The 24,100-nt window shown below is 39.0% G+C and overlaps 1 protein-coding gene across 2 annotated transcripts in view; it reads right to left on the reverse strand.

Annotated features, from left to right (window-relative positions):
- The window catches only part of LOC126355049 (platelet binding protein GspB), a 309,208-nt gene that overhangs the window by 53,239 nt on the left and 231,869 nt on the right, over positions 1-24,100 (reverse strand). For both annotated transcript variants that reach the window (XM_050005202.1, XM_050005201.1), the window contains exon 28: positions 6,650-6,725. In XM_050005202.1, coding sequence (XP_049861159.1) covers positions 6,650-6,725 — 76 coding nt within the window. The remainder of the gene's footprint in view (positions 1-6,649; positions 6,726-24,100) is intronic.

Below are 24,100 nucleotides of genomic sequence, written 5' to 3' on the forward strand. Positions count from 1 at the left end.
TTTAGAAGCACATATCACTAGGGGAAAGATGGATGCCACCTACAGTAAAATTAAAGAGACCTTTGGGGAAAAGTTAACTACCTGTATGAACGTCAGGAGTTCAGATGGAAAACCAGTCCTGACCAAATAAAGGAAAGCATCCTAACCAAATAAGGGATAGCAGAAAAGTGGGAGGAGTATATAGGGTGTCTGTACAAGGGAGATTCATTTGAGAGCAGTATTATGGAAATGGTAGATGATGAAGATGAGATGGGAGACATGATACTGCATGAAGAATCTGACAGAGCACTGAAAGACCTATGTCAAAACAAGGCCCTGGGAGTGCCAGCCATGACAAAACACCACCTGGTAAGCAAGAAGTGTGACACAGGCAAAATACCACAGACTTCAAGAAGAATATGATTACTATCCCATGAACCATGGACCTTGCTGTTGGTGGGGAGGCTATGCGTGCCTCAGCGATACAGATGGCCGTACCGTAGGTGCAACCACAACGGAGGGGTATCTGTTGAGAGGCCAGACAAACGTGTGGTTCCTGAAGAGGGGCAGCAGCCTTTTCAGTAGTTGCAAGGGCAACAGTCTGGATGATTGACTGATCTGGCCTTGTAACATTAACCAAAACGGCCTTGCTGTGCTGGTACTGCGAACGGCTGAAAGCAAGGAGGGGAAACTACAGCCTTAATTTTTCCCTAGGGCATGCAGCTTTACTGTATGATTAAATGATGATGGCGTCCTCTTGGGTAAAATATTCCGGAGGTAAAACAGTCCCCCATTCGGATCTCCGGGCGGGGACTACTCAAGAGGATGTCATTATCAGGAGAAAGAAAACTCGTGTTCTACGGATCAGAGCATGGAATGTCAGATCCCTTAATCGGCAGGTAGGTTAGAAAATTTAAAAAGGGAAATGGATAGGTTAAAGTTAGATATAGTGGGAATTAGTGAAGTTCGGTGGCAGGAGGAACAAGACTTCTGGTCAGGTGACTACAGGGTTATAAACACAAAATCAAATAGGCGTAATCCAGGAGTAGGTTTAATAATGAATAGGAAAATAGGAATGCGGGTAAGCTACTACAAACAACATAGTGAACGCATTATTGTGGCCAAGATAGATACGAAGCCCACACCTACTACAGTAGTACAAGTTTATATGCCAACTAGCTCTGCAGATGAAGAAATTGAAGAAAAGTACGATGAAATAAAAGAAATTATTCAGATAGTGAAGGGAATCGAAAATTTAATAGTAATGGGTGACTGGAATTCGAGTGTAGGAAAAGGGAGAGAAGGAAACATAGTAGGTGAATATGGATTGGGGCTAAGAAATGAAAGAGGAAGCCACTTGGTAGAATTTTGCACAGAGCACAACTTAATCATAGCTAACACTTGGTTTAAGAATCATGAAAGAAGTTTGTATACATGGAAGAACCCTGGAGATACTAAAAGGTATCAGATAGATTATATAATGGTAAGACAGAGATTTAGGAACCAGGTTTTAAATTTTAAGACATTTCCAGGGGCAGATGTGGACTCTGACCACAATCTACTGGTTATGACCTGTAGATTAAAACTGAAGAAACTGCAAAAATGTGGGAAATTAAGGAGATGGGATCTGGATAAACTGAAAGAACCAGAGGTTGTACAGAGTTTCAGGGAGAGCATAAGGGAACAATTGACAGGAATAGGGGAAAGAAATAAAGTAGAAGAAGAATGGGTAGCTCTGAGGGATAGGCAGCAGAGGATAAAGTAGGTAAAAAGACAAGGGCTAGTAGAAATCCTTGGGTAACAGAATAAATATTGAATTTAATTGATGAAAGGAGAAAATATAAAAATGCAGTAAATGAAGCAGGCAAAAAGGAATACAAACGTCTCAAAAATGAGATCGACAGGAAGTGAAAAATGGCTAAGCAGGGATGGCTAGAGGACAAATGTAAGGATGCAGAGGCTTATCTCACTAGGGGTAAGATAGATACTGCCTACAGGAAAATGAAAGAGACCTTTGGAGAGAAGAGAACAACATGTACGAATATCAAGAGCTCAGATGGCAACCCAGTTCTAAGCAAAGAAGGTAAGGCAGAAAGGTGGAAGGAGTATATAGAAGGTTTATACAAGGGCGATGTACTTGAGGACAATATTATGGAAATGGAAGAGGATGTAGATGAAGATGAAATGAGAGTTACGATACTGCGTGAAGATTTTGACAGAGCACTGAAAGACCTGAATCGAAACAAGACCCTCGGAGTAGACAACATTCCATTAGAACTACTGACGGCCTTGGGAGAGCCAGTCATAACAAAACTCTACCAGCTGGTGAGCAAGATGTATGAAACAGGCGAAATACTGTCAGACTTCAAGAAGAATATAATAACTCCAATCCCAAAGAAAGCAGGTGCTGACAGATGTGAAAATTACTGAACTATCAGTTTAATAAGTCAGAGCTGCAAAATACTAACGCGAATTCTTTACAGACGAATGGAAAAACTGGTAGATGCGGACCTCGGGGAGGATCAGTTTGGATTCCGTCGAAATGTTGGAACACGTGAGGCAATACTGGCCTTACGACTTATCTTAGAAGAAAGATTAAGAAAAGGCAAACCTATGTTTCTAGCATTTGTAGACTTAGAGAAAGCTTTTGACAATGTTGACTGGAATACTCTCTTTCAAATTCTAAAGGTGGCATGGGTAAAATACAGGGAGCGAAAGGCTATTTACAATTTGTACAGAAACCAGGTGGCAGTCATAAGTCGAGGGGCATGAAAGGGAAGCAGTGGTTGAGAAAGGAGTGAGACAGGGTTGTAGCCTATCCCCGATGTTATTCAATCTGTATATTGAGCAAGCAGTAAAGGAAACAAAAGAAAAATTTGGAGTAGGTATTAAAATTCACGGAGAAGAAGTAAAAACTTTGAGGTTCGCCGATGACATTATAATTCTGTCAGAGACGGCAAAGGACTTGGAAGAGCAGTTGAACGGAAAGGACAGTGTCTTGAAAGGAGGGTATAAGATGGACATCAACAAAAGCAAATCGAGGGTAATGGAATGTAGTCAAATGCTTAGGGGATTAGATTAGGAAATGAGACGCTTAAAATAGTAAAGGAGTTTTGCTATTTGGGGAGCAAAATAACTTTTGATGGTCGAATTACAGAGGATATAAAATGTAGACTGGCAATGGCAAGGAAAGCGTTTCTGAAGCAGACAAATTTGGTAACATCGAATATAGATTTATGTATCAGGAAGTCGTTTCTGAAAGTATTTGTTTGGAGTGTAGCCATGTATGGAAGTGAAACATGGACAATAACTAGTTTGGACAAGAAGAGAATAGAAGCTTTCGAAATGTGGTGCTACAGAAGAATACTGAAGATAAGATGGATAGATCACGTAAGTAATGAGGAGGTATTGAATAGGATTGGGGAGAAGAGAATTTTGTGGCACAACTTGACTAGAAGAAGGGATCGGTTGGTAGGACATGTTTCGAGGCATCAAGGGATCACAAATTTAGCATTGGAGGGCAGCGTGGAGGGTGACAATCGTAGAGGGAGACCGAGAGATGAGTACACTAAGCAGATTCAGAAGGATGTAGGTTGCAGTAGGTACAAGGAGATGAAGCAGCTTGCACAGGATAGAGTAGCATGGAGAGCTGCATCAAACCAGTCTCAGGACTGAAGACAACAACAACAACAACAACAACAACCTAAAGAAAGCAGGGGCTGACAGGTGTGAAAGTCACAGTTGCATTACAATAGAAAAACTAGTAGAAGCCAACCTTTGGGAAGATCACTTTAGATTTCAGAGAAATGCGGCAACACATGAGCCAATATTGACCTATGGCTTTTCATAGCAGATAAGTTAAGGAAAGGCAAACCTACATTTATAGCATTTGTGAACAGAAAGCTTTTAGCACTGTTGACTGGAATAGTCTTTCAAATTCCAAACGTGGCAGGGGTAAAACACAGGGAATGAAAGGCTATGAGTGAGACAGGGTTGTCGCCTATCCCTGACATTATTAAATCTGTGAATTCATGAAGCAGTGAAGGAAACAAAAGAAAAATTTGGAGTAGGAATTGAAGTCCAGGCACAAGAAATAAAAACTTTGAGGTTTGCCAATGACACTGTAATTCTGACAGAGACAGGAAAGGACTTGGAAGAGCAGCTGAACAAAATGGACAGTGCCTTGAGAGGAGGATAATATGAACATCAAGAACAGCACAATGAGGATAATGGAATGTCAATTAAATCAGGTGATGCTGAGGAAATTAGAGTAGGAAATGAGACACTTTAAGTTTTGCTATTTTGGCAGCAAAACAACAGACAATGGTTGAAATAGGGAGGACATAAAACGTAGACTGGCAATGGCAAGAAAAAAGTTTCTGAAGAAAAGAAATTGGTTAACATTGAGTACAGTTTTGAGTGCCAGGAAGTCTCTTATGAAAGTATTAGTATGGAATGTAGCACAAAACGAGAATAGAAGCTTCTGAAATGTGAAGTTACAAGAGAATGCTGAAGATGAGGTCAGTAGATCACGTAACTAATGAGGTAGTACTGAACAGAATTGGCGAGAAAAGAAATTTGTGGCACAACCTGACTAGAAGGAGAGTTCGTTTTGTAGGACACATTCTTAGCCATCAAGGAATCACCAATTTAATACTTGAGGGATGTGTGGGGGGTAAAAGTTATACAGTGAAATTAAGAGACGAATACAGTTAGCAGATTTAGAAAGATGTAGATCACAATAGTTACTCAGAGATGAGGAAGCTTGTACAGGATATCGAAGCAAGAAGATTTGCATCAAACCAGTCTTTGGACAGAAGAACACAACAACATCTTACTCAATTTGCATTACTGGCAACATCCTTTGTTTATGGCAACATGTGGAAGCAATGAAAAAGCATCATCTTCAAATAGGACTAATTAGACACATTTATGACTGACCGTCCCTACGCACAATCCCAGGACTGCATTGTAGCTACGAAACACTATACCAAACACTGAAATTGCTGTGCAGAGCAACCTGTCTGTAGGTGTATGACCACACACAGTGTGCAACGTGTGCAGTACATCAATAATTTATTTGTATCAGATCACTGCAGCAGGGTATCTAAATTTCAATTTCCAGAAGGTAAAACGTACACTCCTGGAAATGGAAAAAAGAACACATTGACACCGGTGTATCAGACCCACCATACTTGCTCCGGACACTGCGAGAGGGCTGTACAAGCAATGATCACACGCACGGCACAGCGGACAGACAAGGAACCGCGGTGTTGGCCGTCGAATGGCGCTAGCTGCGCAGCATTTGTGCACCGCCGCCGTCAGTGTCAGCCAGTTTGCCGTGGCATACGGAGCTCCATTGCAGTCTTTAGCAATGGTAGCATGCCGCGACAGTGTGGACGTGGACCGTATGTGCAGTTGACGGACTTTGAGCGAGGGCGTATAGTGGGCATGCGGGAGGCCGGGTGGACGTACCGCCGAATTGCTCAACACGTGGGGCGTGCGGTCTCCACAGTACATCGATGTTGTCGCCAGTGGTCGGCGGAAGGTGCACATGCCCGTCGACCTGGGACCGGACCGCAGCGACGCACGGATGTACGCCAAGACCGTAGGATCCTACGCAGTGCCGTAGGGGACCGCACCGCCACTTCCCAGTAAATTAGGGACACTGTTGCTCCTGGGGTATCGGCGAGGACCATTCGCAACCGTCTCCATGAAGCTGGGCTACGGTCCCGCACACCGTTAGGCCGTTTTCCGCTCACGCCCCAACATCGTGCAGCCCACCTCCAGTGGTATCGCGACAGGTGTGAATAGAGGGACGAATGGAGACGTGTCGTCTTCAGCGATGAGAGTCGCTTCTGCCTTGGTGCCAATGATGGTCGTATGCGTGTTTGGCACCGTGCAGGTGAGCGCCACAATCAGGACTGCATACGACCGAGGCACACAGGGCCAACACCCGGCATCATGGTGTGGGGAGCGATCTCCTACACTGGCTGTACACCTCTGGTGATCGTCGAGGGGACACTGAATAGTGCACGGTACATCCAAACGATCATCGAACCCATCGTTCTGCCATTCCTAGACCGGCAAGGGAACTTGCTGTTCCAACAGGACAATGCATGTCCGCATGTATCCCGTGCCACCCAATGTGCTCTAGAAGGTGTAAGTCAACTACCCTGGCCAGCAAGAGCTCCGGATCTGTCCCCCATTGAGCATGTTTGGGACTGGATGAAGCGTCGTCTCACGCGGTCTGCACGTCCAGCACGAACGCTGGTCCAACTGAGGTGCCAGGTGGAAATGGCATGGCAAGCCGTTCCACAGGACTACATCTAGCATCTCTACGATCGTCTCCATCGGAGAATAGCAGCCTGCATTGCTGCGAAAGGTGGATATACACTGTATTAGTGCCGACATTGTGCATGCTCTGTTGCCTGTGTCTATGTGCCTGTGGTTCTGTCAGTGTGATCATGTGATGTATCTGACCCCAGGAATGTGTCAATAAAGTTTCCCCTTCCTGGGACAATGAATTCACGGTGTTCTCATTTCAATTTCCAGGAGTGTATAATCTCTGACTATTACCACACAATTGAATGTTAACTTACAATTCTAATCTCTTGTATCTACGATAAATGGTTATTTGTCCAGCTTATAGCTAACACAGCAAACTTACCGATGAGCGGAGTCGCACAGGACTTTGGGATGGTAAAGAGAAAGTTTTCAGGTCATGAGGTGGTGTGCTTCGCCCTCTACAAAAAAAAAAAGGAAGAAAAATACCAAATGAAACAAACAATTTCATATAATCTACACAAAAAACAGTTATATATACATTGATAAGCCGAAACATTATGACCACTGCCCACTGCGATGTTGGATGATGCACTAGCAAAAGGATATCAGCAGAGCAGACAAGGGCAGGGGAATCACCTTACCAAACATATGGGCTGCAAACTGGGAAATCAACTCAGATAAGTGACTTTAACAAAGGGAGTAGTAGTATTACGCAGAGCCTGTGAATGAGTACCTCAAAAACAGTGAATCTGGTTAAATGTTCATGTGCTACTGTCCTGAGCTTCTGCATAATGAGGTAAAAGAACAGTGAAGCCATCACTAGGTGGTAAATAGTTGGATGTCTACGACTCTTTAGGGAATGTGGGATACAGAGGCTTGCCTGTTCTGTGAAGTAGGACAGATGGTGATCTTTCAGCAGAGATGCCACAGGGTACAATGATGGTGTTTCGGAGCACATTGTTCATTGTACATTTTTGAACATGGAGCTCTACAGCAGACCATCTCTACGTGTTCACATGTTGACCCACATCATCATCAATTATGATTGCAGTGGGCACAGGACCATCAGAATTTGACTGTTAATCAATGAAAATGTGTCAGTATTTTTGCTAACAAGGTCGATGGTCACCTCCACAAATGTCGCCATTGCCTCAAATTGTGCAGCATGCCAAGGAAGCAGGGTGGTGGGAGTAGTATTATCCTATGGGAGACATTATCCTGCACTTCCATGGGATCTGTGGTAGTAATCTAGGACAGGCTGACAGCTACGAACCACCTACTCCCTTCAAGCTTGATGATTTCGCCAACGGCGACATCTCTTTCAGCAGTTAAACTGTCCATGTCTCAGAGCCAGAACTGTGCAACATTAGATTAAGAAGCATTATAGTCAACTCATGTTGCTATCTCAGCAAACAAATTCACCTAATGTAAATCCCATGGAACCTGTCTGGGTCACTGTCAGGCGCCATCACCGCAGCCCGTTATTCACCCCAACTACATGACCTGTTCGTAAAACTAATGCCACATACCTCCACAAACCTACCAACACACTGTTGGGTCCCTGATATGCAGAATCAGTGATGCATTTCATCAAAGATGGACAAATAAGCTATTAAGCCGGTGGTCATGTTTTGGCTCATAAATGTGTATAGAGGGAATGTATTCTGTAGGTATAGTAAAATGTCTCGACCTTTTCACAGCATTGTTTTGAATTTCCTTCGCAAAACAGGACAGAACATTATGTAGAAAGAATAGAACTGAAATGTAGGAGGAGGAGGAGAGAGAGAGAGACCCAGTCCTCACAGCAAGAAAACCATCCTTACATTTGTCTGTTGTCCGTTTTTATCACATTTGCACATTTTACAAAATCTCCACCTTCTGTAGATTATTTACATTTTAGTTAAATAAGATTTCAGGCAAAAGTGTAATCATGAAACTAATAAATACACAACTTTCTTCAATATTTCTTCCCACACTGAGACAAACTGTACCAGCTAATACACAGTATGTCTAGCCAGCCTGTCTACTCTTCAAGGAGTAGCTCTTCATATTATCCACTTCAGGCACACCCAAAACAAGTTTTGGTTACCTTCTAGTTCTTTACTTTTGTTGACCTCTTCCCCATAAAATTACCAACAGATTCCGAGTTTACTTCTGTTTTGCGCATCATCTGTTATAGATGAGAAAACTCAAGTTTTCTACCTGCTGTCTTTATATGTCACCTGTTGTGTTATATTTTAACTATTTGCCTATCTACGTATTTACACCAATAGTCAATATATCAAATTTTATTAACTCTTCCTGCACTATCTGCTTATTTAGCATGCTAATATTTCAAACAGTTACTATTTTTGTCTTTAACTTCCTCTTGCTTTTAGAGATACAGTGAAACCCCTCTTTTATGTTTCTGTGCAGTCCATGCTTAAACAGGAAACAGAAAAAAATGCAGAATCAAGGAAAATGTTAATACATACATGCATTAATACTTGTTCTACCAATCATGAATACAACATTTTGTAATAATGCGGAATGTGTCACTTTACCACGTGTTTTTTTTTTCTTTTACACAAAATAATTTGTTTTCCAGTTACTACTTTATATCTAAAAATTCATCTATTGAGTAGAAGGAGTTGTCATTCAGAAATTTTGAGTTTGTTTGTAAGTGTTGGTTCGTTATCTGTCAGAGTTTTAATGCTACTTGGCAAAAGATCAAAGATTTTTTGCGGCAGCATAATTCACCACTTTTTGTACCAAACTCAGATTTAACCCATGGTAGTGAAGATCATCGTTTCTTCTATGTTGTAACTATGCATTTTTGTGTTACTTTTGAATTGGGATGTGTTATTAATAACAAATTTCGTAAGTGAATATATGTATTGCGGAGGTACTGTGAATATCTGGAGCTCCTTAAATAAATGTCTGCAAGGTGATCTTGGGTGGGCTCCAGCTATTATTCTGATTACAAGCTTTTGTGAAATGAATACTTTTTCTCTTAATGTCGAATTACCCCAAAATACGATGCCATATGAAAGCTGTGAACGAAAATAGGAATAATAGGCTAATTTACTGCTATGTTTATCATCAAAATTTGCAATATCCCTAATAGCTTAAGTAGCTGAATTTAACAGTTTCAGCAGATCATCGATGTGTGTCTTCCAATTCAATCCCTCATCAATGCACACACCCATAATTTTGAATATTCTGCCTTAGCAACAGTCTTTTGTTCATAGTCTATATTTATCTATGGTGTTATGCCATTTTCTGTACAGAATTGTATATGCTGTGTTTTCTCAAAATTTTGTGAGAGTCCATTTGCAGAGAACCACTTCATAATTTTCCGAAGCACATTATTCACAATTTCCACACCTGATTCTTGTTTGTAGGGTGTCATTACTATACTGGTATCATGCAAAAAGAAGTAGCTTTGCACCCTCATGAATATAGAGTGGCAAGTCATTAATATATATTAAGAACAGTAAGGAACCCAAGACTGAACCCTGTGGGTCACCATTCTTGATACCTCCCCAGTTAGAGGACTCTGCTTATTTTTTTAGACTATCTGTATGGTTAATTTCAACCTTCTGCATTCTTCCAGTTAAATATGAATTAAACCATTTGTGCACTGTCCCACTCATACCACAATACTTAAGCTTATCTACAGGAATTTCATGATTCACCCAATCAAAAGCCTTTGAGAGATCACAAAAATATCCCAATGGGTTATGTTCGGTTATTCAATGCATTTAATGTCTGATCAGTGAAGGTATATACAGCATTTCCTGCTGAAAATGCTTTTCTGAAAACCGAACTGACATTTTGTCAGTGCTTTATTTTTACAAATATGAGATGCTACTCTCGAATACATTACTTGCTCAAGAATTTTGGAAAAAGACTGTCACAAGTGAGATTGGCAGTTGTTAACATCAGACCTGTCCCCTTTTTAATGCTATGATTTAACAATAGTGTGTTTCAATCTATCTGAACAAATGCCTTGTTTCAGTGAACTACTACTTATCTGTTGGGAACAAGTTTTTAGTACTCTGTTGGAAATGCCATCAATTCCATGTGAGCTTTTACTTTTGAGTGAATTACTATTCTACTAATTTCATAAGGTGAGGTAGGTTTAATTTCAGTTTTATCAATTGCATATATATTGCCTCCTCCATTTCTTGCCTCACATTTTCTAATGTATAGTTGGATCCTATTTTCTCTACAACACTTAAAAATGATTATTAAAAACGTTTTCTACTTCTGACTTCTTGTTAACAAACTCTTAATTGCATTTGATAGAAACACAGTCTTCCTATGCGCTCAGTTGCCCTGATTCCCTTTTAACAATATTCCAAACTGTTTCAATTTTATTATCAGATGTGCTTATCTCAGGCATAATGCACACACTTCTGGACTTTTTGTTAACATTTCTTAATACAGTGCAGTAGTTAATGTTTCGATGTTTCTGGATCATTACTCCTCCTAGCTATAAGATACATTTCCCTTTTCTGTTTACTAGATATTTTTATTCCTTTAGTAAGCCATGGCTTTTTAGATGGTTTCTTACAATTATATTTCATTGTTTTCAAATATACTCAACAAAGGTACCACAAAATCGGTTAAATTTTAAATTAGCAATAAATTCCCTGTACAGTTCATTCCAGTCTAACTGTTGCAAGCTTTCCCTAAAATTTTGAATTGTTAAATCATTAACTGAATGCACTATTTTGGAGGACTATTTTGCATTATTGTATGGAGCTATGTCACATACTGTAACTAGCTATGCTTCATTATCAGACAGAGCATTCTTAACAGGAAAAGTTTTTCTTTGATTAAATTTATCTTGGTCTGTAAAAATATTATCTATCAGTGTGCTACTTTACTGTACCACCTGAGTACGAAAATCGATAACTGATGTCAAATTGAAAGACTCGAGTAATACTTCAAGCTCTTTCAGAAAATCTAGATTGAAATCCCCACAAACAATAATTTGCATCCCTCTGCCTTACATATAGCACACCAAAGAACCCAAGTTTTTCAAAAATAGCTGAAAGTTTCCCGGTGGGGACCTACACACAGCTACTATTATAGAAGTACCATTATTTTGTTTAAGCTCACATGCACATTCTTCTATATGTTGCTCTACACAACATTTTTTAATTTCCAAATTTTTCACACTATGACAGATTTTAACATAAATGGCAACTCCTCCTCTCTCCATAGCATCTCTACTTACATATGCTGAAAGTTTACACCCGCCTACATTTACCGTTTCCATACCTGTAATTACATTATGTTCAGACAGGCATAGTACAGTACATCTATTCCACCCTTGGTTTCTAAATCTTCTAAACCAACAAGAGGGTTCTTTTTATAAAAAAAAAAAAAAAAAAAAAAAAAAAAAAAAAAAAAAAAAAAAGCCCCTGATATTCTGGTGCATTATACTAACATTATTAATCACTGTGCTTTTATGAGAGTCTTTTAACGTTCTAACATTATTTTTCACTATACTGTTATGAGAATTTTGTGATATTTTAACATCTCTACTGCCTGCCTGTCTGAGCTACTCATTAATCTAGTTTCAAATCAAAGTTGGACGATTGGACACTGATCTTAGCCTATCCAAAAAAAGGGAAGGTACTCCCATGAGTTTCAGTGTGCCCCCCTTAAAGATTTTGATATCATCCCAGCCAATTTACCCTTCTCTTTCCTACTGGGATGCAGGCCATGTCTTGTTAATTTCCACCCAGCAATACCATCAACAGGAACCAAACCTATGCCTGACAAAGTAACCTCTTTCTTAGTTGACTGCGGCAGCAAGGCAAATCTATTGTTTGGGCCAATGACAAAAATGTCAGATATGGTCTTCTTTCTGTGACCCGTGTTCTTCACCACCACATCCCACCTGCCCTCACCCTTCTCCCCCTTTAACCTCAACAGCTCCTCTCTGGCACTATCCAGTCTAGCCTTAAGGGCCCTAATCTTCCCTTCCTGTTCCCCAAACTACAAGAAGAAACATATGTAATTCTCAGGTGTCATTAAAAACTGTAATCCTCTCCAATAAATGCTTTAAATCTGTGTAATTGAAGAAAATTAAATGTGCAATTAATGTTTATACAACAATTTGTGGTAATGAATTTCATCATTTCTTAAAAACATCATGGATGTATAACAGCAAGTAAAAACTCATCAAAAAATTTAAACTGGTATCCGCATACAAGGTAATTGAGCTATTTTCTGACACACTACAACCACAAATTGTATGTCAAAACATGAGTTTTTGATAAATCTTTGCTTTGTGTTCACCCAGAAAAAAAGTAAAAATTGATGAATATGGTGAATTAAAATGAAAACTGTTACATACAGTGATAGGTGTCGCAAACTAATATGTGGGGGTGTGCGATTTCCTTCTGTAGCCAATGGCAATGCAACATACTCTGGTGATGCGAGCATTTACCTTGTCCATTGTGATGAAGAATCAAATAAGTTTCACACAACTTTTTCAAACAATGTAAAATCCATGTTGAAATGTGTGGTTTCAGTTGCCTGATACTGCAGTCATGTGTGTGTGTGTGTGTGTGTTCCTATTGTTGACAAAGGCCATTGTCTGAAAGCTTTAAGTGTGAAAATCTTTTAGTTGTGCCTATCTTAGACTCAGCATCTTCGCTATATCATCACATTACTTTTAACAAAATCTGACCTAATCACGATGTAGTGGCACTGCAAAGGCAACCAGAAATGGAGCTATTGATTTGTCGATCGCTATAGCACAGAGTTGATGTTGGAAACCCGCATCTCGTGGTCGTGCGGTAGCGTTCTCGCTTTCCACGCCCGGGTTCGATTCCCGGCGGGGTCAGGGATTTTCTCTGCCTCGAGATGGCTGGGTGTTGTGTGCTGTCCTTAGGTTAGTTAGGTTTAAGTAGTTCTAAGTTCTAGGGGACTGATGACCATAAATGTTAAGTCCCATAGTGCTCAGAGCCATTTTTTTGATGTTGGAAGCATTGGTGACAGGAGAAGCACTACTGTAGCAAAAACTCTTTACCAGAATGTGTTTGTTGTTTTCCAACGCGTAAAATATTTGTGTCAAGGAAGAATATGAATGTTATTGATCATAATTTCACTTGCAGCTATTTAAGCTGACCTCGTAGGTTCCCGCCTAACCACACACTTGGAAGTTATCACATATTCTGAAACGAAGAACCATATATTTGTGAGAAGGCAGAATATGAATTTCATTGCTACTTGTTTGTCTCAGGTATCAAAGACGTCCTCTTAGGTTCCTCCTAACTACACACTTCGAAATCACCACATGTTCGGAAACAGACAGGCAAATATTTATTTCATCCTTTGATCTCCAATCAAATGGAAATGTTAAATAATACTGAATACTGCAGAACATACAAATATTTTATTCATAACGAATCCCCACAATGCATTAACAACACTAAAATGGGGGAAAAAAATGTTAGCATGTAGCAGGATTAGAACCTAACATCTGTAACACACAAAACCACAACTTTATTCATCGTGCTACAGATTAATAATCTAATTTGTCCCTCTCACCTCATCTCAATTATCAAACCTCTTGAAGCCTTATACATTTGATGCTTTATTAACCAACATTTAATGATAAGGGTGATGTGTTAGTGATACATTTTCAATGACCACTGCTTTAAAGCGGCACACTGTAGCACACACACTACAAAGGAAATAAATTATTGAAATGCACACAGTTCACACTGGCGTCATTCACATACACTCACTAAAATCCATAGTCGAAAGCCCACTAGTGACAACACGCGTGTGTGAAGCCTGCTCGACCTTAGTGGCCAAGTAGTCAAAGTGGAGCATTCTGTAGTATTGCCAACATGCGTCGTTTGCACTTTGAACTCATTGTTTGCTGCAGTGTAAACACAGGAGGTTTCATGAAATCACGTACAAACACCCAAGTTTTCCTTCACATGTGGTACTTATTATCAAGGAATATGAAATAATCATAAGCTTGCTGTGATTTCAGTACTTCTCTGTCCCAGCAATTTGTTACATTTAAAACAATCAGTCTGCTGTCACAATGCATCAAACATCATTGAGTACTGCAATAAAGACGAACAAGCCATCTTACAACTGTTCACTGAACATGTCCACTTAACAGTCGTAACACATATAGCAAATGTAGTAGCCTATATTGGCTGCAGTCTTTAGAGGCACAATACGTTCCAGATTCTGTCGACAGGCTCTGAGCAGGACTACAGTAAGCAAAATTTACACACGGTAGTGAAGAGCGTATGAAGTATAGTTGTATAAATCAAACCTAAACGGAAGCCACAGTCACTCAATATGCTGTACACTGATCGTATCAGCTGTACTTTAGAACAAGTCGCGAAGTGAGCTTGCTGTTTATCATTCTATATGCTAGGAGCCACTGCATTAGTGTGACGTCACCATGCTCTACAGCTATTAGATGCAGGTGGAAAATGAACATCCAAGATGAAGTAATCTGACAGTTTTAATCATATTTCATAGTTTCCTGTTTATTTCATCATGTAGGCTATAAACTTTTGCCATTTTTTAGGTGAATGTAAAACGAAAGAACCCTCAAAACTACACTTTCTGATATATAATTTGGGGCAGAAGATTGTTGGGAAATTGCTGAATTACCTCATACATTATTAGCAGAAGTGATAAGACTTGAATTACGTATCCTACAGCACCACTAGTGGCAAAACACTCTCTCTCTCTCTCTCTAAAAAAAAATAAAAAATAAAAAAATAAAAATAAAAGGTCTATTATATGGTGCAAAATTATGAAATGTCTTTCTTGTATGTTTATGGAGTTGATATGGGTTTGTCAGTTGATGTCATGAGTGTTGATAAAATTGCTACCTAGGAGGAGGAGAACAAAATTCTCGCATCAACTTTGATTTATAGCTTTTGTGCCTGTTTATTTATACTTTATAATACAATACTTTAGGGATTTTTAATGTTTTGTAGGCTATTACGTGTGTTAGAGTAGTGTGGTAGCTGCACTGGCTGTTGGGTGATGCAACAAGTCACCAGCCAATAGGAGGACAATAGCCAAAAATGACCATTTCTGACCAAGCATATGCTTTGAGACTCAGGTTTGAACTTAAAAGGCTGATGATCAATGCTGTTTCTGAATAAGGTACACCTGAAAGACATGCAAAAAGATGAGACTAAGATATAAATGGCACAAGAGAAGGTGGCAGCTGGGCCCCCTCCAAAACACTACACATTGACTGTTCTGTTTTACCATTGCTGTGACAATTTAGCAGTAGTTGTGTCATAATTGTGCAGTGAAGCTAAACATTGCAAGTTGTGTAGGCAGTGTGGATTATGTCAGCATTTCCTCTCTCACATCTCCTCTCTCTGTAACAGAATAAAATATTACCTTAACTCCCCCACCACACCCGATGAAAACTGCCTGTATTTCGTGCCACTTATAACTTGTTTAGTCACATCAAATGTCCACAGGAAGAAAACGGAACAAAGGCAAGAGAGAGATCCAGTAAGAACACAGAATCGAGGTAAACCTTACTAGGGAGAAGCGTAAAATAATGGAATTTTTAGCTTTGATCTTATGGGTTTTTCACAGGAGCTTCAAATTATCAGCATACGAGGGTCACTCCAAAAGAAATGAACACTATTTTTTGTAAAAATACAGTTTTCTTTCTGTATGTGTGAAAGTTTTACTGTGTGTAGATACATCCATCCTGCTTGTTTTCAAACTTAGTTCAACCTGTTCCTATGAGTGGCAGTGTCACAGCATGTCTTCAAGATGGCTACTGCACTTGACGTTCGTCAGAAGCAACATGCTGTCATAGAATTCCTGTGCTGTGAAAATGAGACAGTGGGAAACACCCACAAAAGGATGAAAAGGGGGTATGGAGATGCTGCTGTCGATTGCAGTACAGTTAGTCAGCGGGCAAGCAGGTTACGTGACAAAAGTGGGCACAGCAATATTGAGGATTGTCCTCGCAAAGGCAGGCCTCGTTCTGCACACATTCCAGACAATGTACAGAGAGTTAACAAATTGGTGACTGCTGACAGACGCATCACAGTTAACGAATTGTCACGCTACATTGGGATAGGGGAAAGAAGAGTTAGTAGAATACTGAAAAAATTGGCGTTAAAGGTTTGTGCCAGGCGAGTTCCCAAGATGTTGACAGTGACTCACAAAGAAACAAGAAAAACGGTATGCAGCGAACTTTCGGAACTGTAGAATGGACTTTGGGATGGTAAAGAGAAAGTTTTCAGGTCATGAGGTGGTGTGCTTCGCCCTCTACAAAAAAAAAAAGGAAGAAAAATACCAAATGAAACAAACAATTTCATATAATCTACACAAAAAACAGTTATATATACATTGATAAGCCGAAACATTATGACCACTGCCCACTGCGATGTTGGATGATGCACTAGCAAAAGGATATCAGCAGAGCAGACAAGGGCAGGGGAATCACCTTACCAAACATATGGGCTGCAAACTGGGAAATCAACTCAGATAAGTGACTTTAACAAAGGGAGTAGTAGTATTACGCAGAGCCTGTGAATGAGTACCTCAAAAACAGTGAATCTGGTTAAATGTTCATGTGCTACTGTCCTGAGCTTCTGCATAATGAGGTAAAAGAACAGTGAAGCCATCACTAGGTGGTAAATAGTTGGATGTCTACGACTCTTTAGGGAATGTGGGATACAGAGGCTTGCCTGTTCTGTGAAGTAGGACAGATGGTGATCTTTCAGCAGAGATGCCACAGGGTACAATGATGGTGTTTCGGAGCACATTGTTCATTGTACATTTTTGAACATGGAGCTCTACAGCAGACCATCTCTACGTGTTCACATGTTGACCCACATCATCATCAATTATGATTGCAGTGGGCACAGGACCATCAGAATTTGACTGTTAATCAATGAAAATGTGTCAGTATTTTTGCTAACAAGGTCGATGGTCACCTCCACAAATGTCGCCATTGCCTCAAATTGTGCAGCATGCCAAGGAAGCAGGGTGGTGGGAGTAGTATTATCCTATGGGAGACATTATCCTGCACTTCCATGGGATCTGTGGTAGTAATCTAGGACAGGCTGACAGCTACGAACCACCTACTCCCTTCAAGCTTGATGATTTCGCCAACGGCGACATCTCTTTCAGCAGTTAAACTGTCCATGTCTCAGAGCCAGAACTGTGCAACATTAGATTAAGAAGCATTATAGTCAACTCATGTTGCTATCTCAGCAAACAAATTCACCTAATGTAAATCCCATGGAACCTGTCTGGGTCACTGTCAGGCGCCATCACCGCAGCCCGTTATTCACCCCAACTACATGACCTGTTCGTAAAACTAATGCCACATACCTCCACAAACCTACCAACACACTGTTGGGTCCCTGATATGCAGAATCAGTGATGCATTTCATCAAAGATGGACAAATAAGCTATTAAGCCGGTGGTCATGTTTTGGCTCATAAATGTGTATAGAGGGAATGTATTCTGTAGGTATAGTAAAATGTCTCGACCTTTTCACAGCATTGTTTTGAATTTCCTTCGCAAAACAGGACAGAACATTATGTAGAAAGAATAGAACTGAAATGTAGGAGGAGGAGGAGAGAGAGAGAGACCCAGTCCTCACAGCAAGAAAACCATCCTTACATTTGTCTGTTGTCCGTTTTTATCACATTTGCACATTTTACAAAATCTCCACCTTCTGTAGATTATTTACATTTTAGTTAAATAAGATTTCAGGCAAAAGTGTAATCATGAAACTAATAAATACACAACTTTCTTCAATATTTCTTCCCACACTGAGACAAACTGTACCAGCTAATACACAGTATGTCTAGCCAGCCTGTCTACTCTTCAAGGAGTAGCTCTTCATATTATCCACTTCAGGCACACCCAAAACAAGTTTTGGTTACCTTCTAGTTCTTTACTTTTGTTGACCTCTTCCCCATAAAATTACCAACAGATTCCGAGTTTACTTCTGTTTTGCGCATCATCTGTTATAGATGAGAAAACTCAAGTTTTCTACCTGCTGTCTTTATATGTCACCTGTTGTGTTATATTTTAACTATTTGCCTATCTACGTATTTACACCAATAGTCAATATATCAAATTTTATTAACTCTTCCTGCACTATCTGCTTATTTAGCATGCTAATATTTCAAACAGTTACTATTTTTGTCTTTAACTTCCTCTTGCTTTTAGAGATACAGTGAAACCCCTCTTTTATGTTTCTGTGCAGTCCATGCTTAAACAGGAAACAGAAAAAAATGCAGAATCAAGGAAAATGTTAATACATACATGCATTAATACTTGTTCTACCAATCATGAATACAACATTTTGTAATAATGCGGAATGTGTCACTTTACCACGTGTTTTTTTTTCTTTTACACAAAATAATTTGTTTTCCAGTTACTACTTTATATCTAAAAATTCATCTATTGAGTAGAAGGAGTTGTCATTCAGAAATTTTGAGTTTGTTTGTAAGTGTTGGTTCGTTATCTGTCAGAGTTTTAATGCTACTTGGCAAAAGATCAAAGATTTTTTGCGGCAGCATAATTCACCACTTTTTGTACCAAACTCAGATTTAACCCATGGTAGTGAAGATCATCGTTTCTTCTATGTTGTAACTATGCATTTTTGTGTTACTTTTGAATTGGGATGTGTTATTAATAACAAATTTCGTAAGTGAATATATGTATTGCGGAGGTACTGTGAATATCTGGAGCTCCTTAAATAAATGTCTGCAAGGTGATCTTGGGTGGGCTCCAGCTATTATTCTGATTACAAGCTTTTGTGAAATGAATACTTTTTCTCTTAATGTCGAATTACCCCAAAATACGATGCCATATGAAAGCTGTGAACGAAAATAGGAATAATAGGCTAATTTACTGCTATGTTTATCATCAAAATTTGCAATATCCCTAATAGCTTAAGTAGCTGAATTTAACAGTTTCAGCAGATCATCGATGTGTGTCTTCCAATTCAATCCCTCATCAATGCACACACCCATAATTTTGAATATTCTGCCTTAGCAACAGTCTTTTGTTCATAGTCTATATTTATCTATGGTGTTATGCCATTTTCTGTACAGAATTGTATATGCTGTGTTTTCTCAAAATTTTGTGAGAGTCCATTTGCAGAGAACCACTTCATAATTTTCCGAAGCACATTATTCACAATTTCCACACCTGATTCTTGTTTGTAGGGTGTCATTACTATACTGGTATCATGCAAAAAGAAGTAGCTTTGCACCCTCATGAATATAGAGTGGCAAGTCATTAATATATATTAAGAACAGTAAGGAACCCAAGACTGAACCCTGTGGGTCACCATTCTTGATACCTCCCCAGTTAGAGGACTCTGCTTATTTTTTTAGACTATCTGTATGGTTAATTTCAACCTTCTGCATTCTTCCAGTTAAATATGAATTAAACCATTTGTGCACTGTCCCACTCATACCACAATACTTAAGCTTATCTACAGGAATTTCATGATTCACCCAATCAAAAGCCTTTGAGAGATCACAAAAATATCCCAATGGGTTATGTTCGGTTATTCAATGCATTTAATGTCTGATCAGTGAAGGTATATACAGCATTTCCTGCTGAAAATGCTTTTCTGAAAACCGAACTGACATTTTGTCAGTGCTTTATTTTTACAAATATGAGATGCTACTCTCGAATACATTACTTGCTCAAGAATTTTGGAAAAAGACTGTCACAAGTGAGATTGGCAGTTGTTAACATCAGACCTGTCCCCTTTTTAATGCTATGATTTAACAATAGTGTGTTTCAATCTATCTGAACAAATGCCTTGTTTCAGTGAACTACTACTTATCTGTTGGGAACAAGTTTTTAGTACTCTGTTGGAAATGCCATCAATTCCATGTGAGCTTTTACTTTTGAGTGAATTACTATTCTACTAATTTCATAAGGTGAGGTAGGTTTAATTTCAGTTTTATCAATTGCATATATATTGCCTCCTCCATTTCTTGCCTCACATTTTCTAATGTATAGTTGGATCCTATTTTCTCTACAACACTTAAAAATGATTATTAAAAACGTTTTCTACTTCTGACTTCTTGTTAACAAACTCTTAATTGCATTTGATAGAAACACAGTCTTCCTATGCGCTCAGTTGCCCTGATTCCCTTTTAACAATATTCCAAACTGTTTCAATTTTATTATCAGATGTGCTTATCTCAGGCATAATGCACACACTTCTGGACTTTTTGTTAACATTTCTTAATACAGTGCAGTAGTTAATGTTTCGATGTTTCTGGATCATTACTCCTCCTAGCTATAAGATACATTTCCCTTTTCTGTTTACTAGATATTTTTATTCCTTTAGTAAGCCATGGCTTTTTAGATGGTTTCTTACAATTATATTTCATTGTTTTCAAATATACTCAACAAAGGTACCACAAAATCGGTTAAATTTTAAATTAGCAATAAATTCCCTGTACAGTTCATTCCAGTCTAACTGTTGCAAGCTTTCCCTAAAATTTTGAATTGTTAAATCATTAACTGAATGCACTATTTTGGAGGACTATTTTGCATTATTGTATGGAGCTATGTCACATACTGTAACTAGCTATGCTTCATTATCAGACAGAGCATTCTTAACAGGAAAAGTTTTTCTTTGATTAAATTTATCTTGGTCTGTAAAAATATTATCTATCAGTGTGCTACTTTACTGTACCACCTGAGTACGAAAATCGATAACTGATGTCAAATTGAAAGACTCGAGTAATACTTCAAGCTCTTTCAGAAAATCTAGATTGAAATCCCCACAAACAATAATTTGCATCCCTCTGCCTTACATATAGCACACCAAAGAACCCAAGTTTTTCAAAAATAGCTGAAAGTTTCCCGGTGGGGACCTACACACAGCTACTATTATAGAAGTACCATTATTTTGTTTAAGCTCACATGCACATTCTTCTATATGTTGCTCTACACAACATTTTTTAATTTCCAAATTTTTCACACTATGACAGATTTTAACATAAATGGCAACTCCTCCTCTCTCCATAGCATCTCTACTTACATATGCTGAAAGTTTACACCCGCCTACATTTACCGTTTCCATACCTGTAATTACATTATGTTCAGACAGGCATAGTACAGTACATCTATTCCACCCTTGGTTTCTAAATCTTCTAAACCAACAAGAGGGTTCTTTTTATAAAAAAAAAAAAAAAAAAAAAAAAAAAAAAAAAAAAAAAAAAAAAAAAAGCCCCTGATATTCTGGTGCATTATACTAACATTATTAATCACTGTGCTTTTATGAGAGTCTTTTAACGTTCTAACATTATTTTTCACTATACTGTTATGAGAATTTTGTGATATTTTAACATCTCTACTGCCTGCCTGTCTGAGCTACTCATTAATCTAGTTTCAAATCAAAGTTGGACGATTGGACACTGATCTTAGCCTATCCAAAAAAAGGGAAGGTACTCCCATGAGTTTCAGTGTGCCCCCCTTAAAGATTTTGATATCATCCCAGCCAATTTACCCTTCTCTTTCCTACTGGGATGCAGGCCATGTCTTGTTAATTTCCACCCAGCAATACCATCAACAGGAACCAAACCTATGCCTGACAAAGTAACCTCTTTCTTAGTTGACTGCGGCAGCAAGGCAAATCTATTGTTTGGGCCAATGACAAAAATGTCAGATATGGTCTTCTTTCTGTGACCCGTGTTCTTCACCACCACATCCCACCTGCCCTCACCCTTCTCCCCCTTTAACCTCAACAGCTCCTCTCTGGCACTATCCAGTCTAGCCTTAAGGGCCCTAATCTTCCCTTCCTGTTCCCCAAACTACAAGAAGAAACATATGTAATTCTCAGGTGTCATTAAAAACTGTAATCCTCTCCAATAAATGCTTTAAATCTGTGTAATTGAAGAAAATTAAATGTGCAATTAATGTTTATACAACAATTTGTGGTAATGAATTTCATCATTTCTTAAAAACATCATGGATGTATAACAGCAAGTAAAAACTCATCAAAAAATTTAAACTGGTATCCGCATACAAGGTAATTGAGCTATTTTCTGACACACTACAACCACAAATTGTATGTCAAAACATGAGTTTTTGATAAATCTTTGCTTTGTGTTCACCCAGAAAAAAAGTAAAAATTGATGAATATGGTGAATTAAAATGAAAACTGTTACATACAGTGATAGGTGTCGCAAACTAATATGTGGGGGTGTGCGATTTCCTTCTGTAGCCAATGGCAATGCAACATACTCTGGTGATGCGAGCATTTACCTTGTCCATTGTGATGAAGAATCAAATAAGTTTCACACAACTTTTTCAAACAATGTAAAATCCATGTTGAAATGTGTGGTTTCAGTTGCCTGATACTGCAGTCATGTGTGTGTGTGTGTGTGTGTTCCTATTGTTGACAAAGGCCATTGTCTGAAAGCTTTAAGTGTGAAAATCTTTTAGTTGTGCCTATCTTAGACTCAGCATCTTCGCTATATCATCACATTACTTTTAACAAAATCTGACCTAATCACGATGTAGTGGCACTGCAAAGGCAACCAGAAATGGAGCTATTGATTTGTCGATCGCTATAGCACAGAGTTGATGTTGGAAACCCGCATCTCGTGGTCGTGCGGTAGCGTTCTCGCTTTCCACGCCCGGGTTCGATTCCCGGCGGGGTCAGGGATTTTCTCTGCCTCGAGATGGCTGGGTGTTGTGTGCTGTCCTTAGGTTAGTTAGGTTTAAGTAGTTCTAAGTTCTAGGGGACTGATGACCATAAATGTTAAGTCCCATAGTGCTCAGAGCCATTTTTTTGATGTTGGAAGCATTGGTGACAGGAGAAGCACTACTGTAGCAAAAACTCTTTACCAGAATGTGTTTGTTGTTTTCCAACGCGTAAAATATTTGTGTCAAGGAAGAATATGAATGTTATTGATCATAATTTCACTTGCAGCTATTTAAGCTGACCTCGTAGGTTCCCGCCTAACCACACACTTGGAAGTTATCACATATTCTGAAACGAAGAACCATATATTTGTGAGAAGGCAGAATATGAATTTCATTGCTACTTGTTTGTCTCAGGTATCAAAGACGTCCTCTTAGGTTCCTCCTAACTACACACTTCGAAATCACCACATGTTCGGAAACAGACAGGCAAATATTTATTTCATCCTTTGATCTCCAATCAAATGGAAATGTTAAATAATACTGAATACTGCAGAACATACAAATATTTTATTCATAACGAATCCCCACAATGCATTAACAACACTAAAATGGGGGAAAAAAATGTTAGCATGTAGCAGGATTAGAACCTAACATCTGTAACACACAAAACCACAACTTTATTCATCGTGCTACAGATTAATAATCTAATTTGTCCCTCTCACCTCATCTCAATTATCAAACCTCTTGAAGCCTTATACATTTGATGCTTTATTAACCAACATTTAATGATAAGGGTGATGTGTTAGTGATACATTTTCAATGACCACTGCTTTAAAGCGGCACACTGTAGCACACACACTACAAAGGAAATAAATTATTGAAATGCACACAGTTCACACTGGCGTCATTCACATACACTCACTAAAATCCATAGTCGAAAGCCCACTAGTGACAACACGCGTGTGTGAAGCCTGCTCGACCTTAGTGGCCAAGTAGTCAAAGTGGAGCATTCTGTAGTATTGCCAACATGCGTCGTTTGCACTTTGAACTCATTGTTTGCTGCAGTGTAAACACAGGAGGTTTCATGAAATCACGTACAAACACCCAAGTTTTCCTTCACATGTGGTACTTATTATCAAGGAATATGAAATAATCATAAGCTTGC

This window comes from Schistocerca gregaria, chromosome 3 (genome assembly GCF_023897955.1).
Source record: "Schistocerca gregaria isolate iqSchGreg1 chromosome 3, iqSchGreg1.2, whole genome shotgun sequence".
NCBI lineage: Eukaryota > Metazoa > Arthropoda > Insecta > Orthoptera > Acrididae > Schistocerca > Schistocerca gregaria.